At 43.5% G+C, this 25,728-nt stretch overlaps 2 protein-coding genes across 4 annotated transcripts in view; both read right to left on the bottom strand.

Annotated features, from left to right (window-relative positions):
* Positions 1-3,665, bottom strand: part of SNRNP48 (small nuclear ribonucleoprotein U11/U12 subunit 48) — a 31,090-nt gene extending 27,425 nt beyond the window's left edge. Inside the window, exon 1 of one of the 2 annotated variants that reach the window (XM_027602427.2) lies at positions 2,778-3,665. In XM_027602427.2, the coding sequence (XP_027458228.1) occupies positions 2,778-2,930 (153 nt within the window). In that variant the 5' untranslated portion in view covers positions 2,931-3,665. The remainder of the gene's footprint in view (positions 1-2,777) is intronic. The other variant, XM_027602428.1, reaches the window with a different exon arrangement.
* Positions 3,666-7,309: 3,644 nt separating this feature from the next.
* Positions 7,310-25,728, bottom strand: part of LOC113926679 (desmoplakin) — a 44,466-nt gene continuing 26,047 nt past the window's right edge. The window contains exons 12-24 of one of the 2 annotated variants that reach the window (XM_027601932.1): positions 25,102-25,256; positions 22,640-22,766; positions 21,433-21,634; positions 20,962-21,188; positions 20,100-20,266; positions 19,517-19,655; positions 18,793-18,986; positions 17,553-17,715; positions 17,000-17,083; positions 15,917-16,024; positions 15,297-15,395; positions 12,257-14,551; positions 7,310-11,261 (exon numbers count right to left, since the gene is read on the bottom strand). In XM_027601932.1, coding sequence (XP_027457733.1) covers positions 8,010-11,261; positions 12,257-14,551; positions 15,297-15,395; positions 15,917-16,024; positions 17,000-17,083; positions 17,553-17,715; positions 18,793-18,986; positions 19,517-19,655; positions 20,100-20,266; positions 20,962-21,188; positions 21,433-21,634; positions 22,640-22,766; positions 25,102-25,256 — 7,212 coding nt within the window. In that variant the 3' untranslated portion in view covers positions 7,310-8,009. The remainder of the gene's footprint in view (positions 11,262-12,256; positions 14,552-15,296; positions 15,396-15,916; positions 16,025-16,999; positions 17,084-17,552; positions 17,716-18,792; positions 18,987-19,516; positions 19,656-20,099; positions 20,267-20,961; positions 21,189-21,432; positions 21,635-22,639; positions 22,767-25,101; positions 25,257-25,728) is intronic. The other variant, XM_027601933.1, reaches the window with a different exon arrangement.

The following is a 25,728-nucleotide window of genomic DNA, read 5'->3' as shown; positions in this document are numbered from 1 at the left end:
TTCTACCTCTCTAGTTCTTCTACTCGGTCTTCTCTCAAGATGTCTTCCTTGTTCTACCTCTACCCCTTTACATGTTGATGCTTCACATAAGTCAAACCAGTGACCTTTTGCCATTTGATATAAACCTGCTGGAAAATCTCATGGCTTTAATTTTCACTATGGAGTAATGGTTCCCAAAATCTAGATCTTTAGACCTTGTTCTCTTTTGAGTACCTTATACTAAAAACATTAACAATTCAATATAACAAAAATAAATTCATGGGCGCCTGGGTGGCTCAGTTGGTTAGGCGACTGCCTTCGGCTCAGGTCATGATCCTGGAGTCCCGGGATCGAGTCCCGCGTCGGGCTCCCTGCTCGGCAGGGAGTCTGCTTCTCTCTCTGACCCTCCCCCCTCTCATGTGCTCTCTCTCTCTCATTCTCTCTCTCTCAAATAAATAAAAATCTTAAAAAAAAAATAAAAATAAAATAAAAAAAACAAAAATAAATTCATTATATTCATGGTCTCCTGACCCCAAACATGTTCCTCTTATGTCTCCCCGTTTCAGTAAAAGGTCCCATTTCCTCACACACAAAATCACCTCTTCTTCCTTGTCATTGACATCTAATAATTTACCCAGGTCTTTTTACTCCTAAGTAACTCTGAAATCCCTCCACATAACCCATCCTCACTGTTACTTCCCCACTTGGGGACATCAGCATCGTTCTGGATTACAACAGCCATTGCCTAACTGCTCTGCTTCCAGACCTGTTGTCCTTCCCATTCTCCACTCTGTGGCTACTCTGAATCCCAGGTCCGCCACTTACTATACGAACTTGGTCAAGGTATTTTACCTTTCTTTGCCTCAGTTTCCTCATCTATGAAATGGGTATAATAGGACTTCTCTCACAGAGCTATTGTGAGGATTAAATAAATTATACATGAGTATATACACATAAAGCAATTCAAACAGGGCCTGGTACATAGCAAGTGTTCAAATGTAATCAATTATTAGTTTATTAAAAGGCAAATATGATAGCCTGGCTTAAAATACTTCCGTGCTTCCCCACTGCCCTCATTTAAACAACAAAAAAAAAATCCAGATTCTTTAACATGGCTGACACAGGACCTTTAAGGTCTGGATCCTTCGCACCATCATTCCCCTTCTTCTCTATAGCCTATGCTTAGCCATCTATCCTTAACCACCTTAGGTTTCCTGATCTGGTCACACCCTTTTCTATGGACTTCCCCTACCGCTGATGCTTCCTCTGTGCTTCACCTAGCTAATTCAGCCACTGTTACCAGCTTAGAATTCACTTTATCCAGGAAACCTCCACTGTCCTAACCACAGCCTATCATAAACAGCTATTCCACCCTTCATAGAATTTATCACATTATAATGTAGGCTGATTTCTCTGGATTTCCCCTCAACTATGACCAGATGGCAAGCTCTATGTTAGAACCTGTGACGGCTGTTCACTAAACTTCAGTATTAGAACACTCTAGCAGAAAAGCAAGGCTTCATTAACTATGTGGACTGCACCTATTCCAGGAATGATGGATGTCACGAACCGGGCTTTTAAACTAGTCACTCTCTTGAATATCAGACGTTGGTTCTGTAACATTTTGATGTACGCTCACAGCTACTTGTCATAATTTTGGGATTTTACAAAGAGATTTTAGAGAGGCAGCATAGCAATTAAACAAAGAGATTCTCAGGAGCCAGACTGCCTGGGTTCAAAATCCCAACTGCAATTTACGAGCAGTGTGTCCTTGGACAAATTACCACCTCTCTGGGTTTTCTCATTTATAAAATGGGGCTAACAGTACTCATACGGTACTTATATGTATTAAACGAGGTAACTAAGGTATAGTAAGTGGCATAAGCAAAGTGCTATTTGAGCGTTAATACAAGAAATTTCAGGTTACTACGATGCTGAGCGAACAGCGTTAAGGGCATGGTAGGCCCCACTCAATGGAATGCACAGCTTCAAACACCACTCTAAACAAATTTTAAAATTTCCACGATGCCTTTAATACAATAAATGTGAATTGTTTGCGTATAAGCCAAACATGCCTTAGGTGTCTTCAGGGAATCGGGCACGTAATTTAAACCTGGGAGAAATTATTACAGCGTGACGAACCCAGAAAGAGCATTAGAGATCATGGATTATCCCACACTGAAGCGCTTCTCTTCCTCCCATCCCCCCAGAAAAACAAACCCAAAAAAATCAGGATTGTTCACTCTAATACACCTACCTACATTTTCTTAAAGCAATTCTCATGTTCAAGAGAGTTGTTAGTCACCATCTCTTAGTGATACCCTCTAATAATCCTAGAATCGATGCTGTCCCCGTCAGAAGTGTAGAATTTTAAGGCAGAAAAAGGAGACCTCAACTCCCAAGCTCTCTTGACGCCGAATCTGGTGCAACTGCTGTACCCATGTGACAGATGACAAAGCAAACGGGCAATGCCTCTGCCAGCAGCACTCTGAGGCCGATTCACCTACTTTCTAGAGAAACCCCAGGCCTGCCACCCCTCCTCACCCACCCGTTTTACCTTCTCTTCGAACCGAAGTCCCGCGGAAGGAGCGCCGCACGAGCGGTCGGCGCCGAGGTATCGAAGGCCCCCCGCGCGCCCCACCCGAGGCCCGCAGGCGTCAAGGGAGCACAGGCCGGGTCCCGGGCGCCCACCACGGCTCTGCACACGGGCGGGGGCTCCCACGCGGACTTCTCCCCCGCCACAGAAGACCGCAGGCTGAGGGCCCCCGAAAGGACCCGGCGCGCAAGCCCCCCCTCACCTCTGCCGCCTCCTCCCCGGGGTCCAGACGATCCAGGCTCCAGCCCAGGGACGCCGTCACCTCCTCCAGCGTCCGGCAGCAGCTCTCCACGAACTCGCTAAGCTCCTGCTGCAGCCGCCGCCGTTCCTCCACCGGAGGCGGCTCGCCCTCCATGGCCGCGCCCGAACAGCCAGAAGTAAGCAGCCGAACTGCCGGCGCCGCGCGCGGGCCTCTGGGAGCTCTGGGCGGGACCAGGCCGCCACGTGACTGGAACCACCTATAGGGAAAGGCCCCGGAAAGGCGGGAGCTGTCATTTTGAGAGGTGTTCTGGGTGTCTTCCGGGAGTCGCTGCTGGCGCCAGTGCTCCCCGGTGCGTTTGCGCCTGGGCTTCCCTGAACTGCATTCCCTCCCGTCCCCACAACTTTTTAAAAAAATGGTTTATATCGCCCTTTCGTCAGCTGCCGCTAAGATGCTCGGTCCTTCCGATGAAGCTAGGCCACGTTAGGATGAGGTGTTCAAACGGCGGCTAGCACCGACTTTTGGCAGCTCCCGCAGGGCACTTGCCCGCACCGTGGCCCCCACCTCGGAGCTCGCCTGCATCTCCTCGGCCCTCATGCTGCACGACGATGAGGTGGCGGTCACGGAGGAGAAGATCAATGACCTCATTAAATGTTGAACCTTTCTGGCCAGCCTTCTTTGGAAAGGCCCCGGCCAGTGTCAGCGTGGGGAGCCTCATCTCAACGGAGGGGCTGGTGGACCTGCCCCAGCGGTTCGCGCTGCACCAGCCAAGGTCCTGCCCGGTCCACCACTGCTGCCGCTGCGGAGAAGAACGTGGAAGCAAAGAAAGAAGAATCCGAGGAGTCTGATGGTGACGTGGGCTTTCGTCTTTTTGACTAAACGCCTTTAAACATGTTCATTAAAAAGCTGAACTGTTTTTAAAAAATGGTTTATGTCTACAGAAGAGTTTAAAGAGTAGTACAACGAGCATTTGCATAACCATCCTCCAGCTCATTAATTGTTAACATTTGCCCATGTTTGCTTTCTCTCGCTCTCTCCACACACACACACATACACACAGAGCCCCACATACTTATTTTTGCAGAATTATTTGAAAGTCAGTTGCAGCTGCTTCAACCCCCAAATATGTCTGTATGCATCTCCTGAGAATAAAAACATTGTCCCACATAACTACCATACATGGTCAAATCTAAGAGAATTCATAATTTCATAATATCTTCCAATGTTCAGTTTATATTCAAATTTCCCCAGTTGTCCCCCAAATTCCTTTCATAGCCATTTCATTAGTTTTTTTCAAACCATGAGCTGTAATTGGCTATTGTCTCTTTTAACCTGGAACGGTCACCCCACCCTCTTCAAATTAAGTCACTGAATTTTGTTGGGAGCTGCAGCCAGTTGTCTTGTAGAATGTTCCTCTTTCTAGATTTATCAGATTTTCCCCTTATGATTAGGTTTTGTTCAAGCATTTTTGCAACGAGATGTGTGTGACTCTTTATTACATCTCATACAGAACACATATCTTAAATTCTCCTTCTATTAATAATGCTAAATTTGATCATTTGGTAAAGGTAGATGGTTATATCACTCCGCTGTATGACATTTCCCTCTGTGGGATGATACTTTGAGACCATATGAATGTCCTGTTCCCCAAAAAACTCACACAATCCTTCAGTGAAGTGAATCTGTCATATGTTAGGAGTTATAAATGATGACTCTCTAATACTGTCATGGCTTCTATATTTGTTAACTGGCATTCTTAGCATACCTTCATTTTGTTGTTCACTATGGAATCAAGGGATTTTAAATTTTTATTTTAATATTTAAATATTTTAAAAATTATTACTGATATAAGGTTTTAAAATTAATTATTACAGAGCACCTGGGTGGCTCAGTCAGTTAAGCATCTGCCTTTGGCTCAGGTCATGATCCTGGGGTCCTGGGATCCAGTCCTGCATCGGGCTCTCTGCTCAGCAGGGAGTTTGCTTCTCCCTCTGCCCAACCTCCCTGCTCATGCTCTCTCTCCCTCTCAAATAAATAAATAAAAACCTTTAAAAAATAAATAAATTCATTATTACATACTCCATTACCATCATAATTCTTGTTGATGCTCCAATTTTCCCAAATTTGACCAGCGGAAGCCACTTAAACCACTTTGTCTCTATGACACGTCCCATTAGTCCTTGAGTACTTCCTTTTCCTTGATTAACCCAAGCTTACTTTGTACATTTTCCTATCCAAGACCTGGAATCAGCCCTTTTAATTTCCCCAAGTGGTTTTAACTCCCAGAACCCAATCCCTCTTATATTATTTATTTTTACTTTTTTCAAGCCTGATGCCAAATCTTTGCTTCCTTTTGTGCTTGTTTCTATCAGATGAAACTGTGGACGGAATTTTTGTGAATAGCTATTTCCATAGGCAGATAGTACAATTCTCTCACATAAAAAAAAGTGATGAGTATAAATAAGCCCAAAAATAGTACCCCCGATATACAGAAATAGGCCAATAGCTGCAAGCAGCTGTGGGGTAAGGGGTGAGTTCTGGTTTAGTTATACTCTGCCCACAACATCCCTACTTTTTATCTGCATTTACATGGTTAGCCCAGCAGCTGTCTAGAAAATGTGAGACTTTTTGGATGTGAAATGATGATTTTCATTGAAAAATATATACATATATAACTTTCTGTGGAGGCGTGCTGGAGGTGAACCAAATCAAAACTAGCCAAGGTCAAGGATGTCCAATCTCCAGGACACAGCCTATCCCACCTCAGAGCTTAATGACAACTTTGGCAACAGCCTGAAGGTATACTCTTTCAACCTGAAGAACTGCTTTACACTGATGCTTATTAATCTATTTTTTTATTTTTTTAAAGATTTATTTATTTGACAGAGAGAGAGAGCGCGCACAAGCAGGGGGAGTGGGAGAGGGAGAAGCAGGCTGCCTGCTGAGCAAGGAGCCCGATGTGGGGCTCGATCCCTGGACCCCGGGATCATGACCTGAGCTGAAGGCAGATGCTTAACCGACTGAGCCACCCAGGTGCCCCTTATTAATCTGTTTAATCACCATTTTTCTGGAGAGAACTTCTGACCCATTCTAGATTAGGCCCCTATTACAGGCTGAATTGTGTGCCATCCCCATCCCCACCCCAATTCATATATTGGGAGCCCTAACCCCCAATGTGACTATATTTAGAGATAAGGACTATAAGGAGGTAATTAAAGTTAAATGAGGTCATAAAGATGGGGCTCTTACGTGATAAAATTATTAAAGTCCTTCTAAGACAAGGAAGACATACCAGAGCTCCTTCCCTACTCTTTACTGCCTACCATCCAGAAAGAGAGCTTTTACCAGCAACCAACCTAAGAACACTTCTACCTTGGACTTCTAGCCTCCGCAACTATGAGAAAATGAATTTAAGTCACGTAGTCTGTGGCATCTTGTTATGGCAGCCCAAGCTGACTGATACAGTCTCCTAGCTCCAGCATGAAGATCTTCCTTCATTTTGCCCAACACAGCATTTACCACATATTTTTCTCTTCCTTTTATATTACAAGGGCTATTTTTGTACATTGTTTCTACCATGGAATTCATAGCTTCTGGAACAATGTGTAGCACACAGAACTCAATACTTAGTGAATGAAGTTAATTACAAGTCCTCTAGCTTGGGAGGGGAGCAAGGAGAAGAAAAGGAGGTAGGACAAGGAGGAAATGAATGCTGTTTTCACCCAAAGTCCCAAAAGCCCCCAACAATTATCTTACATATGATCTTTTTTGTTCTTCACAATTAGCATCTCATTTGTTTGCCTATTTTCTAATCTATGCTATAAAATGTTTGAGTATATTAACACATATTGCTGATATATGAAAGCTGTCCCTCTGATTGCTTTATATGTATCTCTTGTCCCCACCCAGGCTGCAAATGTCTCGAAGTCAGGGGGCTTGTAAATTCTGTTGAATCCTCATAGTACCTAGCCTAATACTAGACATAATAAGTATTCAGTAAGGTCATGTTGATTTAATGACAAATGTCTGAATTTCAAAAGTTTCTCTTTGATACAAAGAATAGGCTTAGATCTCATTGTCCTTCAACAGAGAGCCAAGACTTCTTCAGGACTCGTTTTTATAGGTTCAAGGACAATTCTTTCCTCTTAGGGGACAAAATGAAACCCCACGTATTTGGAGACTACCCGAATGGCATCTGAGCCACTTCTTTTTTTTTCTAATGGTATTGTGCTGACTTTTGCCCATGCTCCTTAGAACTTATTGTCCAGAATAAACAAGAACTGGGTATTGACCCGTGGCCTGGACACAGGCTTCTTTCCAAGGACTCTGCATACAATCGGCACTTGAGAAATGTTGGAGAAACTACAAAAGACCAACTTCTAGCAAGAATTCGGGACTAAACGTTTTTTTTTTTTTTTTTAATGGTCTTAATAGGTACTTAGTAAACAGAAGGTTTTAGACATATTGTACAATTAACAGAAAGATGCTGATAACTACCTTGTGTGTATAAACATATGAAATCAAAACGCAAAAACTTGAAAAGTCGAAAAGTTTATTGCCAGAATAGCAAACTTCATAAAGACACCTTTTTAAAGTACATAGTAAATGACAAGCAAAATAAACAGAAAACTTTGACCAAAGAGAAGCAAAGATTGCTGCTATCACTCACATATAGTCAAATTAATGCTGAACCAAACAGGTGCATGTAAGAATATATAGGTTACACAATCCACAATCTAAAACTAAAGGAGACTCATTCCAAAATGTTTGGGTTTGGGGTGGAGTATTCTAGGGAGAATGGGAGAGAGAATTTTCTCCTAATATAGAAAATGGAAATATTTAGATGAAAAACAGAATGATGACTAAAGTATCCATGATCAGCTTAATTTCATCTCCAAGAACAGAAATCTGTATTATAGGCCAAAAGAAGTACAAGAATCGATCAAAAATCTAAACACAGAAGGAACAAACTCTAGATTCAATTTGTGCTATCCTTACAACTGATTGTCACTTCATACACACTACATCCAGTGCGTTACGTACTTCGGGTGAGCTAAGAAGATAAAAAGCCAGAATAGACTTTACTATTTGATTTCAACCAAGGTTATGTTATGTCTTCTTAATCATAGAAAGCTCTATCACTATACTGCAAGCACTAGGTTTTCTTTTAGTAAAGTATTTAGTAAAGTGAAAATTCACATAAATGAAGCCAAGGAAATAGCAACTAACTGACTACTAGTGCCCAATAGAGCTACTGCTAAAGGAGTAGGAGTAAGAGTAGGAAGAATTCCCGGTTGCATCAAAGCTTCCTCTCCGGGACCCACTGCGGGAACCAGAGCGAGAGCCGGAGCGGGATCCAGAGCGAGAGCCGGAGCGGGATCCTGAGCGGGAGCCTGGGGCAGAAGACATGTTATAAGGGCTAGGCAAGCCCTTAGATGAAACAGAGGCAGCCTCCAGAAGGCGAAGGCCAGTGATATCTTCCACCATGGAGCGATTCATGGCATCCTTATAGGAGATTTTTAACTTGGTTTTGGGGCAGGTCAGGATTTTGGCATAGCTACTGGTGTCTTGCAGCCTCTGAGCTGCTCTGCCATCGATGAACCCCTTCCTGATGGCTTCTTCTGTGCTTATCCTCCCATGCACTTCCGGGTCAACAAGGCCTCCAGTGAGGTACTGGAACTCCAGGAAGCGCTGACCTGCCTCATAGGGGAGCCATTTTTCTTTTACTGCCTCTGCTGCTGACATCTTCTTCTTTCCCTTCACGCCTTCAAAGCCAATGAAGGCTTTCTGGGCGGGCTTCAGCCTGGTGGCCATATCTTGGTCAATCAGGCCCTGGGAGGCTGCATCCTGAAGTGACAGCTTCTGACCGCTGGTTGGGTGGATGATGCCGCCCGTGCAGGCCTGAGCCTCCAGAAGCCTCTGACCAGTGATGCTATCGACAATGCCCCGCTCTATTCCTTCTGTAATGGAGATCTTCTCTAGGTTTTCTGTGTCAAAGATGGCTGCAATGGGGCTCGATTCTTCCAGGGGGTCGGACAGAGAGCTGCTCCTGATGGTTATGTTCCTGACACTGGAGATGGTAGAAATCTTACTTACTGACTCGTGTCGCGAGTTGCTAAACACATCATCACTGACACCACCCCCTATACCACTGCTGTTGCCACCGACACCGTTTTTCAAGGAGATCATATCAGCAAACTGAGTGAGGCTGAGGCTGCCGGATCGGTACTGATCAAAGAACTTCCTGTCAATGAGGCCCTTGTCAATAGCGTCTTGAATATCATACTGACTGCCTGTCTTCCTATCTACCAGGACCACCCTGGTGGAGCCGTCGGACCCAGTGATGGTTATTTCTTCCCACTCACACTCCTGCTCACACAGTTCTCTGAAGGTTTCATAATCTATCAGGCCCTTCTTGTAGGCCTCCTGAACAGACATCTCCTTGTTGGTTTCTGGGTCAACGATGACCACTCTACGCTTCCTGAGAGTATTCTTTTGTGATGTCTGCACCTCTTTCTTCTTTTCTTTCAGCGGCAGAAGACAGAGCCCTGTCTCCTCATCCTTGATACATCTTTCTTTTAGTTGCAGATAGGTAAGATTTTCTTCTGTGTTGGGGTCAAAAAATCCTTTCGTATCATCACTTGGATCTGAGAGAATCTCACTGAGCTCCTCATTAAAGTAGCCCCTCTTGTAGGCCATGTCAACTGGCAAACGATGGCTCTCCTTCGGGTCGATGATCCCGCCTGTCGCGATCTGCGCTTCCAATAAACGAATGCCATGGCCCTTTTCAATGAGTTCCTTGTTCATGGCTTGGAACAAAGAGATGATGTTTCCTGTTTCAGGATCATTATACCCGGTGACCGCTCGTTCTGCAGACAGGAGCTTCTCTTTGAACTCAATGCCCACCAGGCCTCTTTTGTAGGCTTCCTCCACCGGTAACCTCAAGTTGCTAACAGGATCCACTATAAAGCCAGTGGCTGCTTGGGCTTCCAGCAACTCCAGAGCAGTACCAGGTCGGACCAAGCCAATTTTCATGGCCTCATAAATGCCAAGCTTCTGCTTCGTGGTCTCATTGTATATGCCTGCTATGCAACTTGAACCCTGAAGGAAGTCTTTAATTCTCTCACCAACCTCGTCATAAGAAATCTGACCTGATTCCAGTTCATTTACAGTGGATGGTCTCAATATACCGGAATCTACCAGCTCAGAGACGGTCACCTGTTGTCTGATTCCTTGGAAGGACATACTTCTCTTCTGCACTGACAGCAAGAGCAGACCAGTGTGTGGTTCGATTCTGCACCGTTCCCTCAGCTGCATGTAACTGACTTTCTTTTTGGTGACTGGATCCACAAAGTTTTTCTGACTATCTCGGGGATCATTCAGGGACCGATACAAATCTCTGTCAATCAGCCCACGGGCCAACGCTACATCTTTTGGCAGAAAGACACTATTCACGGGGTCCACCACACCCCCTGAAGCAATCTGGGCCTCCAGCAGGCGCATTCCGGTTTCTCTGTCGATCAGATTTTTCTTGATGGCTTCCGAAACCGAGACCGTCTTGCCCGAAAACGGATCATCAAAACCAGTGACAGCTTTCTCTGCGGTGTATATCTGCTGACGGTCATCGAAGTCAATGAGGTCCCGAGCGATTGCATTGTCCACAGTCAGCTTCTCATTCCTGTGGGGGTCGATTATACCCCCTGTAGCTGCCTGGGCCTCCAGGAGCATGACTGTGGATTCTGGGGTGATTAGTTTCTTTCTCTTGGCCTCCACCAGAGAGTACTTCTCCTTGGGGGAAGCAGATGCCCCAGCAATAGCTCCTGCACCCCGAAGGAAAGGCTGGATTTCAGAGGCAACTTCTTCCACTGACTTTTTCCCCTTCAACAGCTTGTCCAAGGTTGTTTTGTCAATCAGCTGGCACTCGTAGAGCTGCATGGCCGTCACCTTCTTCCTCAGTCCATCAAACACCAGCTTGGAGGAGTCAACGGTCCACTCGTACTCAGTCTGGGTCTCCCGATGGGACCCGTAGGGGCGCTGCTTGAGCTTGTCAATTTCCCTCTGGAGGCGGGAGCGCTCTGTTTCCAACTGCGACTGCGTCTCCCGGGTGGAATCCTCCAATTTGCGCCTGTACCGCTCCTCGATCCTCTTGATCTCTGCCTGCAGTCTCTCCATCTCGCTCCTGAAGCTGTTCTTCTCTCTCTCGCTTTTTTCTCTCTCCGACTCGATCTTCCTAATGGTCTCTTCCTTGCGGGAATACTGGGTTTTCCACTGATTGAGGTCATTCTGGATTTGCTGTTTCTCACACTCCAGGCGTTGTTTCAGCCTGCTTTCCGCCTCCAGCGTTGTCTTCAGGCGAGTGAGCTCATCCTCCAGCCTCTGCAGCCTGCTCTTGTCCTGCTCCAGAACTTTGATCTTCACCAGAAGGCTCTCTCTTTCCTGCACCACCTGAGTGCACTGGTTCTTTGATTCCTGAATCCTGTTAGATGCCTGGAATTTAAAAAGAGAGAAATGGGAAGAAATAATGTTTTGACTGTATCATACGGTGATCGTAATTCAATCTCTTCTACGTTAAAAAAAAAACAGGAAACTTATTTACTTATTTGCCCTTCCTCTGTGTTCCCTGGCTATGCTGCTATTTTATCTTACAAATTCATGAAAAAAAAAATTCCATAGATATATGTTGCCACTTTGATAAATGGCTTCATACTTAACTATTTTTTTTTTTTAGAAGGAACTAGGAGAAGTTGTAGACCTCTCTTGTTCTTAATAGGGATTATGGTTCAAAAAAAGATGGGGAGTTTTGTCCCCCTGCTACACCTACATCCCACCTGTTACAACTATACTAACATGTTTAATAAAGCAAAATAAATCTGTGGACATATATGCACCCCACACCCAGCCCCACACAAATATTGTCTACAGAAGTCAAATGTATTAGAACTTCAAGAAGGCATTTTTAAATTAGGGGTTAAAAGAAGAAAAGACAATCAAAAAGAAACCTATGAGGGTTAGATCAAAAGAGAATAGAATAATGCATGCAGAAAAATCACGTAAGCAAGAAAGAAAAAGTGATTTTAAAATTGCATAGAAAACCCCTTTGATATGGCTTTTATTTAGAAAAATTTCCATGAAAAGTGCAGGTCAGAGCTCACTAAGCAAAAGCTATCTTCTAGAAAATAGAGTGGAACATTCAGAAGACAAACTCTGAGCTGTTGTACCCCTGCTGATGTTTGAAAAGCCTGGCCAGACAGAGGTTCCGCACAGACTGGCATCGACTCAGGGAGAGAACAGAAGGGCAAACAGCACTGAGATCACTTTAAAGCAGTGGCCCGGGTTACAACAGATAGCAGAAGAGCAATAAACAGAAAAAGCAGAGTGTCTGTGAGCAGCCAATCCCAGGAGCCGAGCACAGCCGGGATGAGATGAAAGTGGAGTGAAGGATTTCAAAGACAGGGAAGCTGTGATCAAATATTTGTGAATACCTCTAAAGCCTGCTTTTGGAATTTCTCAATTTCCTGTCTCAAATTTTCCCTCTCTCTCTGTAAATCATTAATCAGCCCCTGCAGTTCCAGGGTCCGGTTGTTGCTGATCTGCAGCTGGCTCCTGAGTTCAGAGATGGTCGTGTTTTTGTCACTATCCGCCTCACTCCGGCTCCTCCTGAGGTCGTCGTACTCCAGCCTCAGGTTCCGAAGCTCTTCCTCCAGCATCAAGTGCTCCTTGGTCAGGTTCTCTGTGAGACACTGCAGCCTCTCGATTTCGATTTTGCTTTCATTCAAGCTTCTGCTCTTATCCTCTATTGCCTTCTGGAAATGCTCATTCCTCAGGTGAGCCTGTTTGACACTTTCCTGCTCCTGAAGCAACTGCCGCCTCAGGGCCTCGACCTCAGAGGAGAGCCTTCGGAGCTCCTCCTGGGTCCTCTGCTTATCCCTCAGGTGGCCGTCCAGCACTTCCCTCTGCTGCCGGAGGTCGTCCTCACTGCGTTTCTTGACGATGGACGCCTGCTCCAGCTGCTGCGTCAGGCTGGTGATTTTTATTGCCTGCTCCTTCAGAGACCTCCTCATGCCTTCCAGCTCATCCTCCAGCTTCTTCCTTTTCGACGAGTCTTCTGAGGCGGCCCTCCTCAGCCGGCTCAGCTCCTCTTCCACCTTCTGCTTCTGCAGCTGCAGGTCCTTCAGAGAGCTCTGGAACCGCACGATGTCCTGGTCCCTCACAGCCCTCTCCTGGGAGACCCTCTCGTAGTCGAGCCTCAGGCGAGTGAGCTCTTGCTCCTGAACCTTCAGCTTGCCGATCGTCTCGGTCGCACTGCTGTTCGCTTTCTGCAGCTCATACTGGGCCCTTTGCAACTTCACGTTCTCCTCTTCCAGGCACTTCCTCGTGCTGGTTTCCGTCTCTATCAGTTGCTTTAACCTTTCTATCTCCTTGTTTTTGTCCTGGATCGTCTTGGCAGCATCATCCAATGACTGCTTGTATCGCACGCTCTCCTCGGTGCGCATCTGAGTGACCTGCCTCAGCTCGATCTCCAGCTGCTGTTTCCTCTGTGACACCTCGGTGCCGGTGGCCTTCTGCTGCTGGGCGTTTTCCTCCACCCTCCGGAGAGTCTCCGTGGTCTGGGCCAACGTGTTCTTCAGCCGCTTTACTTCCTCACACAGGCTGCGGTTTTCTCTGGTGAGGTTGTCGATCTGGGCTCGGTAGCCACTGGTGTCCTCTTCCTTCTGCATGGTGAGCTGGTGGATGGTTGTCTTGGTGACGCTGATCTCCGTCTCGAACTGGTTCTTTAAGCTAATGATTTCCTCATCGTAATTGTTTCTTACCTTAGCCAGTTCATTCTCATATTCCCAGCGGCGCTTGGCCTCCTCCTGAAATTCAGCTTTGAGTCTCTCAATCTCCTTGTTTTTGTCCTGAATGGTCTTTGCAGCCTCCTCCAGGGACTGCTTGTGTCTTGCGTTGTCCTCAGAGCGCTGCTGGATGACCTGCTTCAGCTCGATCTCCAGATGCTGCTTCTTTTGCAGCATCTCCGAGCCACAGGCCTTCTGCTGCAGGGCGTCTTCCTCAGCCCGCCGCCGCTGCTCAGTGGTCTGCAGGATGCTGTCATTGAGCCTGACGATTTCATCCTTCAGGTCTCGATTTTCCCTCGAGAGGCGGTCAAGCTGGTTTCTCAGATTTTTGGAATCATCCTCTTTCTGCATGGATATCTCCTTGATGGTGGTCTTCGTAATGTTAATCTCTGTTTCATACTTGTTCCTTAAATTACTCATCTCCTCATTATAGTGGTTTCTTACCTTTGCCAGCTCATTTTCATATTCTCTCTTCCGGGCGCCCTCCTCCTGCAGAAGAACTCTCAACCTTTCTATTTCGTACTCCTTCTCCTTGATGGCCTTCTCAGACTCCATTTTCTGCCAGCCAAGGCTCTCCTTCTCACACTGCCTGGCCTTCTGCAGCTGGTCATAGTCACTCTTCTGTTGGTCAAACCTGTCTTCCACGGCCTTCCTCCTCCGCTTCTCGTCTTCAATCTCGTAAGTCAGCCGGGTGATCTTCTCATTGAGTTCTTTTATTTGGCCGTAGCACTTGTCCAGGTTTTGCTTCGCTGACTTCCCATCCAGCTCCGCCTGCCTCTTCAGCTCCTCCAGGCTCACGAGCTTGGCTTTGAACTGGGAACATTCCGCCTGGTATTTCTGCAGGTTCTGATCCAGGAATTTGTTCTTGTTGCAGTTTTCAGAATTGGCATCCCGGGCCAGTCTGAGCTCCTCTTCCAAAACTTCAATCTTGGTATTTTTCAGCTGGGGAAACAAAAGCAGAAATTAGGTTGAAAGAAAAACATCTCACGTTGTAAGCCCATCATGTGGTCTCATTTCTCTTTACACGCCTGCATACGTGCATGCACACACCACACACACAAACACACACACACACACACACACACAGAAGCACACATATAAAGTGATATGAGGGGAAAGATACTAGACAAAAACGCATGCTATCTGTATTCCCATCACAATTCTTCCATCAACTCTCTGTACAATCTTAGCAAATGACAGAACACCTTTGAGTTTCCCTTGCCTCGTCTGTAAATGAGGCAATTTTTTCCAAGATCAAAAGCTTGAGATTTCATGAATTGTTTCCTTTATTTCAAGGTAGAAAGTTTCCATATAAACTCAATGTGTGTATTAGAAATGAGGAGTAAATGAAATAATTATTCAACATAAAACAATCCAAATCCAGCCAGTCCAGGATGTTCTCTTCCTTAATTTAACACACACACAAACAAATAAAGCAAAGCACTTGACCAAACGATAAAGGAAATTACTGGGGTTTTTTTGTAAGGTAAAGTAGCTAGAATTTTGTAAATATTACCTAACTCCATTCAGAGCAGTGTCCTGGATCACAGAACTAACACCTGACTTACGAACAAACTATATACCAGTGAGTATGTCCAAATCCAGGTTATAACGAGGCAATAATAATAATAAGGTTCTATTCCATTTTCTTTTCTGATCCTCCAAGTAAATAAAGTAAATAAATTACCTTCATATCTTCCAAACTCTTCAGCATCTCACTTAAGAATCTATAGTAGTCTCCAGACCTTGTAAGTAGTTCTATGTACCGAGCGTGCATATCAGCAGCCTTGCAAAAAAAGGAGTGAAAGAAATTATAATTTAAAATTGAAAAGATAATTTAAAGAGTGAACTCCCTTCATTCATGTGTGCTAATTACAAAATCTAGAAGTACAACAAAGCAAAGGGCTGATAACATTGTATTCCAAAATCATGACTCTAGGGTGTTTCTCCTAAGCCATCTGACAGGTGATGTTCTCTGACATCTTTGGGAAGAAGCTGTCTTTTAAAAAATCTACTAGACACTTTCCACTTGTTAAAAGCCTCCCTCATTAAACCTAGAACTTAAGCCCAGTTTCTGCAAAGATTCTAGCATAGAAACACTAGATACAGACTTCCACTGACCATTTCCTAAAATGCATCAGGTATTGATGGCTCACTCTAAGGGAGCATAACCTGCTATTAAACCTGTTTTGAATGGATACACTGTAACAAGGGGTGCATTCCGGGTCTGCATGGAAGACAGGAAGGGGACAGGGAAAAGAGAAGATGCAGGAGGGGCAACTAAGAAACATGTAATAACATATTTACCTCTTGCAGAATCACACCAGAGGGAGACTGCACCATGGTTCTCTTGATAGGTATGTTCAGGAGAGTCTCCAGGCCTGAGGTGTATGATGCAAGCTGGAGTTCATAATCCTGCCGAATAAAAAAGTTTAAGATAAACCTACCTAATGGGCTTAAAAGAGTCACTGACAGCTACAATTCCACGGTTTTAAATCATCAAGCCGTATTTCTAATGACCAAGCCCAAAGGCTGTCATGTACTGATAGTGTCCAAGTAGCTAATATTACATTATTAAACCAAGTAGTGCATCTTTATATACCAAATGAAGATTTTTGCACATACTACCAGTGTAAAGAATGAAGACCAGCTCATTCCCGCAGATACTGCCAATGTGCAATGAATTCAAGTTAATGGATAACAAACTTTCTACGGCCTGTTCAGGAAAGAATACATAAAAGCCATAATTGCTATCCTCAAGAAGTTTATAGTCTTTGGGGTGCCTGGGTGGCTCAGTCTGTTAAACATTTGACTCTTGATTTTGGCTCAGGTCCTGAGATCGAGCCCCACATCAGGCTCTGTGCTCAGCCTGGAGTCTACTTGGGATTCTCTTTCTCCCTCTCCCTCTGCCCTTCCCCCTGCTCACACACGTGCATGCACATGCGCTTTCTCTAAAAAATAAAAAATAAAAAAAATCTTTAAAATTAAAAAAAAAAAGGTGTGTGCTCTTTAAAGTAAATCAGAAAATAATGCAGTTAATAATAGAGATTTTTAAAATATGGAACATGCTAATATTCTCTGTATCATTCCAATTTCAGTACATGTGCTGCTGAAGCGAACACAGTTAATATTTATTCTTGATGAAATGCCAACATTCGGGGCACCTGGGTGGCTCAGATGGTTAAGCATCTGCCTTCGGCTCAGGTCATGATCTCAGGGTCCTGGGATCAAGCCCCGTGTCAGGCTCCCTGCTCAGTGGGAAGCCTGCTTCTCCCTTTCCCTCTGCTGCTCCCTTTGCTTGTGCTCTCTCACTCTCTCTGTCAAATAAATAAATAAAATCTAAAAAAAAAAAAAAAGAAATGCCAACATTCTTTGTCGAAGCTAACATACCTTAATCGAATTTGCACAAAGTTCGGCAATTTTTTGTACTTCTTCTGATTTGTCTCGTTTGCCACATATTTCATTGTGCAAGTTCTATATAAAAAATAAAGTATTTATAAACATCAAAGTGTATAAATAATTTTACACAAATGTTATTTCACTGTCGAACAACTGTTTTTCCTCAGTTTATTTCTACATTCAATGACCTCACGTTCTCACAGTTAAACCTTAGGAGATGAGCATGTTTTCTCTTCAGAAAAGAGAAGCACGAAATCTTCAACTTTTTTTCTCTAAGAGGAAACTTTCTAATCTGTGCTCTCTTCTGATCCTAACACCTCAATTTGTAAAGATACTTTGCTACAATATTACATTATTTCTAGTTCATAATTGATTTCTTTGTATCTCAATTGTTTTTTTTTCCCCCTTTGGGCCTTCTGCAAGCATTCACAAAATGAACTAGTAATATTAAATATCGTTTCGAACCTAGGTACTGCTATGAAAACCAGAGGAAAACACAGCTCACACCCAGCGTTATCTAAGGGAATGAGAAATTGGCTTGTACCTTCTGCTCATTCAAAAATCGCATGACTGTGTTGGAGTCAGCAAACTTCATGGATTCTAAGGAATCCTGGCGGCGTTTGGCATCATAGAGCCACTTGCAGAAAGCCTGATAGTTATCACGGTAATTCCTCAGTTGCTTAATTTGTTTCTCCAAGTCCCACAGTCTGGAGAAACAGGATAAAATTATTAAAGCAATGCTACTGTTCCTGAAAGCATTTAACAGAGTTATCACATGATATCACACAGTATCACCCAGTAATTCTACCTGCTGCATGCCCAAGAGACCTGAAAACACACACCCATACAAAAAGTTCTACATGAATGTTCCTAGTGATATCTTTCATGATAGCCAAAAAATCATCGACGGATGAAGGAATAAATAAAATGTGGTATAGCCATATGATAGAATATTATTCAATCATAAAAAGGAATGAAGGACTGATACATGCCACACTAGGGAGGAACCTTGAAAACATTATGCTGAGTGGGAAAAACAGTCACAAAGGACAACACATTGTCTGATGCCAGTCATAGGAAATGTCCAGAATAGGCAAATCTACAGAGACAGAGGGAAGACAGGCAGTTGCTTGGGGCCAGAGGGTTGGGAGGTAATGGGGAGTGACTGCTAATGGGAATGGGGCATTTTTTGTAGGGGAAAGAAAATGTTGTAGATGTTGATTGTGGTGATGGTTACACCTTTCTGATACACTAAAATCCACTGGACTGTATACTTCCAATGGGTGAACTGTATGACACGTGAATTAGTTGCCAATAAAGATGTTTGTTTGGTTGGTTTTGATCAATAAAGATGTTTTCAAAAAGTAGTTACTAAAAGGAACTACATCAAAATTCAGGATACTTTTAAACCTTCATTTGGAATAAGGCATGTCTTTTGTATAAGATGTAATTTTCTTACATTTCAGAAGAACACTCACTCAAAGCATCTACTCCTTCCAACAGTCCTAACAAGAGTTTACAGGGCCCAAAAGAGACTGATCAATGGCTTCCGCTTCTTCCTAAGAGCCTGGAGAGCACCTGATATGGGTTGATTCAAGCTGGTCTATTGTGATTTAGCTACTTCCCATTGCCAACAAAGCTACCTCCAGGCAGTCCAAGAACAGAGAGCCCCTTGTGCCTACCTGAGACACCAAACCAAACCACTACTTTTATAGTGATTACTTCAAGTGACATTATCTTGGAACAACCAAATGGGAAGAAAGCAGGGAAAGACGTTGGCACACCTGTAGTCTATCTGTTTATCTATTTTTTGCCAGCGGTCTGTCAGCTGTGTGACTTTGTCACTGAACTTGCCCAGATCCAGGCCATAGAGTGGATACTGCTGTGAGGTCTGGGAGTGGATCTGCTGGGCTTTCTGCAGCTCTGTCTTCATTGTGGCCAACAAGGACTTCTTCAAGTTCAAGTCATTTTTGATTTTCTGTCACAGGAGAAAGAAAAGAGTACAAATTAATCTCTTGGAATACTTGTTATTTTTAAGTGATGATCAATCCAGGAAGATGTATTTACTGATTGCATTTTCCAATATTTATGTCCACGATCTAGTTCCTTACGCTACCCCATTAATAAAAGATTCGGTGTGAGAAATTCATTTGTTTGCGAATGCTGAATACCATACTCTATTCCATTCCTGAATAATTATAACACATATGAACGTTCTTGAAGAGGAAGAGAAGTCCTGTAGTAAAGAAACCAGTTTAATTAGGTTCAACTCTGCATTCCCCAAACTAATCTCACCACAAATTACCTATGCACATAGTTCCTACTAGCACGCTTTGGAAAACAGTGTCCTAGAGATAAAGACAGACGTCAACCATGTATGGCCAGTGAAATCCAGGAATCTTCAAGACTCATAAAAACTTAGTGAAGCCTCAGGATTGGGGACTGAGCAGTCCTGCATTATTTCCCATAACCCGGGGCACTGTGATAACAGGATATAACTTCGGTTACCTTCAGCCCACAGCGGTAAGCTTCCACTTTATCCAGATCCAGGCACACGGTTTCCTCTTCGGTGAGTCTGGCTTCGTACACCTTCAGCATGTCTTCTGTCTGCAGGATAGCCTGGAGTAGAGCTCTCACCGTGCACAAGCTGTAAAGAGCCAAGGAGGCCAAGAACATTGCCGGTGATGTAATTAGCCTTTGAAGGTTTGGCTCTGGCCACTACTAATGAAAGAACGTTAAAGCCAATAAAAATTCATTTTGCCCATTTTACAAGCTGCAGGAGGAATAAACTCCCTCCCTCTGCCCCTGCACCATGATTCAGACAGCCCTTGCGCCTTCACTGAAGTTTCGAAGTCCTGGCTATTACAGATATACCTTAGCTGTAAGATGCATTAGATCTCACCACGGTGGAATGAACACCGAGGCTAGAGGACCCTCTCTCAGAAGCACAGAAGAGTGTAAGTAAGCCTGTAGTGAACCGAGAAACTGGAAGACAAGGCCACAGTGAGTCAAGCATAGAAAGCGAATGAAGTCTGACAAACTGAAGCTTGAGAACAGCAAAATGTCTGTGATCGAGGTCAGTCGCGTTTACCTGTTTAAGTAGCCATCTGTAACACCATTGATGTTTTCCAGTTTCTGGAACAGTCCAAATACCTCATTCTGTAAATAGCAGTATTTTTCTGAACCTCTGAAGTTCGCTAGCATATCTTTGAGCTGGTTGAGAACTTCAGCAATTGCTTGAGAATCATTCTGCACACTCTGTTCAAAAAAAGAAGGAAATTGCTAGATTTAATTGTCTGATTCTTATCATCATTTTTTGTCCCGAACAAGTCCACTAAATGGAAAAGACTCAAGAGACAGAGCTGACATTTCATTTCCTTCTTCAGGGAGGCCTTATCGGCACTGTGTAAACATGGCCCTCTTTCTTAGGATATATACCTTGCATTTCCTAATGTGGTGCCCAGGTGTGGCTGAGCAGAAAAGATCCCGGTGAGGGGAGTTAAAACACTGGGGCTACAGCCCCAGCTCTGTCCATGGCTTTGAGCTTTTACCAGTCCCCCCTCCCCTGCCCCATCAAATCTCTCCGTGTCAGTCTCCTGTCTATAATAATTCCACCTGTTTAGCCCGTATCACAGGTGGTTTCAGACAGCAACCAAATTAATGTTTATGAAAACTTTAAAAATGAATGAAGTACAACGATGTCCCACAAAGGGAAACACTGTAGCCTGGTTCAGCAACCCATAAACCAACACAAAGGTGGCTTAATCCCCAGCCTAGTAACCTTCTACAAATTTGGAGGCATGGGAGAGAAAAAAAGAAATCCTGCCAGAAGCCTGTTTTCTTGAAAATTAGTGCTTCTTCTCTATAAATATTTAAACCAGTAGTTTTTTTAATTAGTTTGCAGATAAATTCAAATATAGCTGGAATGAGGCAAAACAGTACTGGATGCCCACCTTGAGCTCATTTATTTTCACTGTGATGTGGTGCGTAGACCCTTGGTCTGCTAGAAGGATGTTTTTAAGGGTCATTCTGCTCTCACAGTGCTCCATCTGCCTGCGAACCTTCTGGAGCTCCATCAGCATCCATGTTTCCTGCTTGTCATTTTCTCTGTTGGTTTCAATCACTTTATTATGGTTGAGATCTTGGCAGGAACTATGATGAGTGATTTCAGTTGTGGTTACTGTAAAAACATGTTAGGGCAGCAAAAATCAGAGAATTCCTAGCTGGAAGGGTGCTTGGCCTCAAAAAATACCCATACTGTGCAAACTGTAGCTCCCTCCTTTGATTTGATTCTGAAAATGTAGTGTATAGGTGACTTTTGATATGTTATTTCCCGAAGAAGTGATTCTGAAACTAGTTGTAAGTGAACTACTTTCTGTTAAAGCTGTGTGTGTGGTGGATACAAAGAGAAAGACGCTGCACACCTGTCTGGTGCTGGGGGTGACCAGGGAGCTGTATGACCAGGGTCTGGTAGTGCTTCTGGGCATCCGTGAACTGAGACTGCATCTTCCGCTTATCATCATCTCCAAACATCTCCGAGCCCTGGCTGTTCCTGATGAACTCTTGGTAATGCAGCTCAAGGTCAGATATTGTCTTCATGTAATCTTCCTGCCGCATCGTTTTCAGCTGGAAGTAAACCAGGCAGGAGTGTTTGATTGTCCCCATAGGGTGACCAAGAAGAGTGCTGGAAAAAGCCCTATGCTAGTGGGGACTTAAGGCAATACTTTCAAAGGCCGATTAAGATAGAAAAGGTCTTTGGGGCTCCTCAGTGGCGCAGTCAGTTAAGCACCTGACTCTTGGTTTCGGCTCAGGTTGTGATCTCAAGGTTGTGAGGTCAAGCCCCACGTCAGGCTCGGCGCTCAGTGCGGAGTCTGCCTGAGATTCTCCCTCTCCCTCTGCCCCTTCCCCCTCTTGTGCTCTCTCTCTCTCTTTCTCTCTCTCAAATAAATAAATCTTAAAAAAAAAAAAGGTATAAAAGGTCCTTGAGGATTCCAAGATTGCTCCTCAGAGCCAGAGCACTGGGTTGTCTATTTTTTTCCTGCAGAATTTTATTCACCAAAGGAAATATTACTCAGAAGTCGCAAATCTAAAGCAGATCATAGCAAAGCTGCTCTGACTGAAAAGAGAAAAGGGGGAGTAAGGGGGAGCACCAGATGTATCCATTCTGAGCCTCTCTCCCCTCTGCTGGTCCTGTCATCCCTAGAGGACCCTCTTAAGCTGGGATTCTTCAGACCATAACTTGAAAACCCCTGATCTAGAGAAGTAATGCTCTGGGTGTTATTTCAAGAATTCTATCCCACCTTTTATTTGTGATATCCAGTTGATAATTTATGACCTAGCTTTCCATCACATCAAAGGAGAATAAGATCCAGGGTATTACAGGACTACATGCCTTTTCCACGGTACTTCTGGCTTGTCAGGGAACTTTAATTTGTACTTCTGTTTGTACCAGAGCCAACCACTTGTGAATCCCTCCCATTCTATGTGGGATGGACCCTAACCACTCAGGCAGGCTGAGCTAACTCTCCTGATGAGATACAAAAGCATCAGCTGCACTGCTAGGTCTGCCTAGGGACCACGGGAGCAGCATGGAGCCTCCTCCAGGCAGCCCGAGTGGTCCTCAGGATATACCTTGGCGATGGTCATGGCCCTGATTTTCTCGATGTCGATCATGCAGTAGTGCCAGGACACCAGGCTCTTCATGTTGATGTACAGCTGGTTCCACAGAGCCAAGATGGCCTCATAGTACTGCTCAATCCTAGAAGGCACAAGGGGAAAACACACTGGAGTCCCTAAGAACTAACAGAGTAATGGGCAAATGTCTACTTTTTAAACACTCAACATTTCAATGCATCTGGACTAAGTTATTCCCCAAAAGCTCATTCTCAGTGAACGACATTAGTAGAGGTAATTCACTTTGGGTCAAAATATACATTTCTTTGTTCTTGTGTTGTTTGTCAGCAACTTTTTAATAGACAGAAGTCTGACACCATGCAGGATGACAGGGAGAAACCGCTCATGGGATGCTGATGGCTACTGCAGCTTGGAAGTGAGCACGTGGGCTTGTTTATGCTACCTTCCTTATTCTGTGTATGGCTGAGGATTTCCATAATAAAAGGTGGACAAGAATCTGCCGTGGACAATCGGTACAATGAATGCTCTACCTGCCTGTTGATGAGCAGGTATTTCTATGAAGGGCATTTTATATTTGTGGCTAACTGCAAAACTACTGATAGTCTAAAAAGGGAAGAAGAACTCTGAAACAATGCCTTCAAGATACATGGTAGGAATTGTTTCCTCACAGACATCTGGATCCAGGAGGCACAGAGAACTCCCATCAAAATCAACAATAGCAGGCCAACACCAAACATATTGTAATTAAATTCGCAAAAGAGTGATAAAGAAAAAAATCTTCAAAGCAGCAAGACAAAAGAAGTCCTTAACTTACAAGGGAAAACCTGTAAGGCTAGCTGGAGATTTCTCAACAGAAACTTGGCAAGCCAGAGGGAGTGGCATGATATAGTCCAAGTACTGAATGGGAAAAGGCTGCAGCCAAGAATACTCTATCCAGCAAGGCTGTCACTCAGAATAGGAGAGATAGTTTCCCAGACAAACAAAAACTAAAGGAGTTTATGACCACTAAACCAGCCCTGCAGGAAATATTAAAGGACACTCTTTGAGTGCAAAGGAGAAACAAAAAGTGACAAAGACAAGAAAGGATTAGAGAATATCTCCAGAAACAATGACAAAACAAGTAATAAAATGGCAATAAATACATATCTATCAATAATTACTTTGAATATAAATGGACCAAATGCTCTAACCAAAAGACATAGGGTGTCAGAACAGATTAAAAGAAAAAAAAAACAAGACCCATCTATACGCTGCCTACAAGAGAATCATTTTAGACTAACAGCTACAGAGTGAAGGTGAGGGGGTAGAGAAACATTTATTATGCAAATGGATGTCAAAAGAAAGTCGGAGTAACAGTATTTATATGGGACAAATTAGACTCTTGTTTTTGTATTTTTATCCTGCTTTGGTTAGGGTAATATGGCCTCATGGAATGATTTTGAATGTGTTTCCTCTATTCCATTATTTGTAAGATTTTGATAAAGATTGTCATAAAGTATGTATTTTTAATGTGGTCTTGAGCTTTTCTGGGCCAGGAGATTTTTGATTCCTAATTCAACTTTCATTCTTGTTATTGGTCTATGAAGATTTCCTATTACTTGGATTCAAGATTCATGATACAGTCTTGGTAACTCGTGCATTTTTAGGAATTATCTGGGTTTTTTTCCCCCCTAAGTTATCTGATTTGTTAATATATAATTCTTTAGAGTAATCTGTTATCACACTATGTATTTCTGTGGTTAACTGTTATACTGTTTTCTCTTCCATTTCTCATTTTGATTTTTGAGTCTTTTCTCTTTTTTTCCCCCCTTAGCTAATGTAGTTAAAGCATTGCCAATTTTGTTTCTCTTTTTGGAAAAACTGGTTATTACTTTCAATGTTATGTTATTGTTTATTCTGGTCTTGATTTTATTTATTTCTGATTTTTCTTTGTTCTTTCCTTCCTCTGTTAAATTTCAGCTAGGTTTCTTCTTTTCCTGGTTCCTTGTGGTATAATGTTAAGTTGTTTATTTGAACTTTTTTTCTTAATACAAGCATTCACAGGTAAATTTCTACTGTAATGTCTGCTTTTGCTGCATCCCATAGGTTTTGGAATATTGTGGGGTTTTTTCTTTTGTTTTGAGACATATTTTGATTTGCCATTTGATTTCTTATCTGGCCCACTGCTTGTGCAGTAGTGTGTTGTTTAATATTTACACGTTAAATATTTACTATTTTAAAAAAAAGAATTGTTTCCTCTCGTCCCTGTACACAGTCAGACATTCTCTTTTACCTTCCAATAAAAACTATAGAATATTCAACATAAAGTCACATAATAATGCAAGGGGACCTTCCTGTGGCTCCTTTTTTCAAGGGAGGGGATTTTAGTGAAAAAGAGTATGTGTTTTTCGTATAAGCACTTGCCCTATTTCTCTACACTTGCATTCACGTTGTGGCTACTAGAAACTTCAACAACTTACTTGCAAGAGAGGTCTATGGCCAGAGGATTCGGAGGAGGGATAATCAGACCGACAGAAGGGACGAGCATGTCCACACCTCCAGGACCCGTCACGTACCACTTGCTGCGCTCATTATTGTCCTTCAGGATGCACTCATCCCCTTTGTGCACGATTTTCTGTAAGGCAAGTGGCCCGTGTTTTGGCTTTACTCATGAGTACACATGCTTATCTTTTTTTCTCAAAGAGAGAAATAGAGATAAAACTGTGCAAACCATTTGCGCTTTTACCTTATTATTTTTCTTTATTTTATTTTATTTTTTTAAAATAGACTCCACGCCCAGTGTGGAGCCCAACATGGGGCTTGAACTCACAACAATGAGATAATGACCTGAGTCGAGATCAAGAGTCAGATGCTTAACTGACTAAGCTACCCAGGTGCCCCTTATTATTTTTCTTTAAATGAAGATGATCTTTATACATCCCAACAATACTGATGCTTTAAATAATGCACCAGAGCCTAAAAGGTGTGTATAAAGTGAATTAGGTAAAGTAACTTTCCAAAGACAGCCTGGGGAATCCATCAGTAAAGTGAGAAATCCTTTTGCAAAGCAAAAATCCACCCCATAGCTTTCCTATTTTTGAGTTCAT

This window comes from Zalophus californianus, chromosome 7, assembly GCF_009762305.2.
Source record: "Zalophus californianus isolate mZalCal1 chromosome 7, mZalCal1.pri.v2, whole genome shotgun sequence".
Taxonomy (NCBI): Eukaryota; Metazoa; Chordata; class Mammalia; order Carnivora; family Otariidae; genus Zalophus; species Zalophus californianus.
The sequence above is the reverse complement of the archived record's forward strand: the minus strand, read 5'-3'. Positions and strand labels throughout refer to the sequence as shown.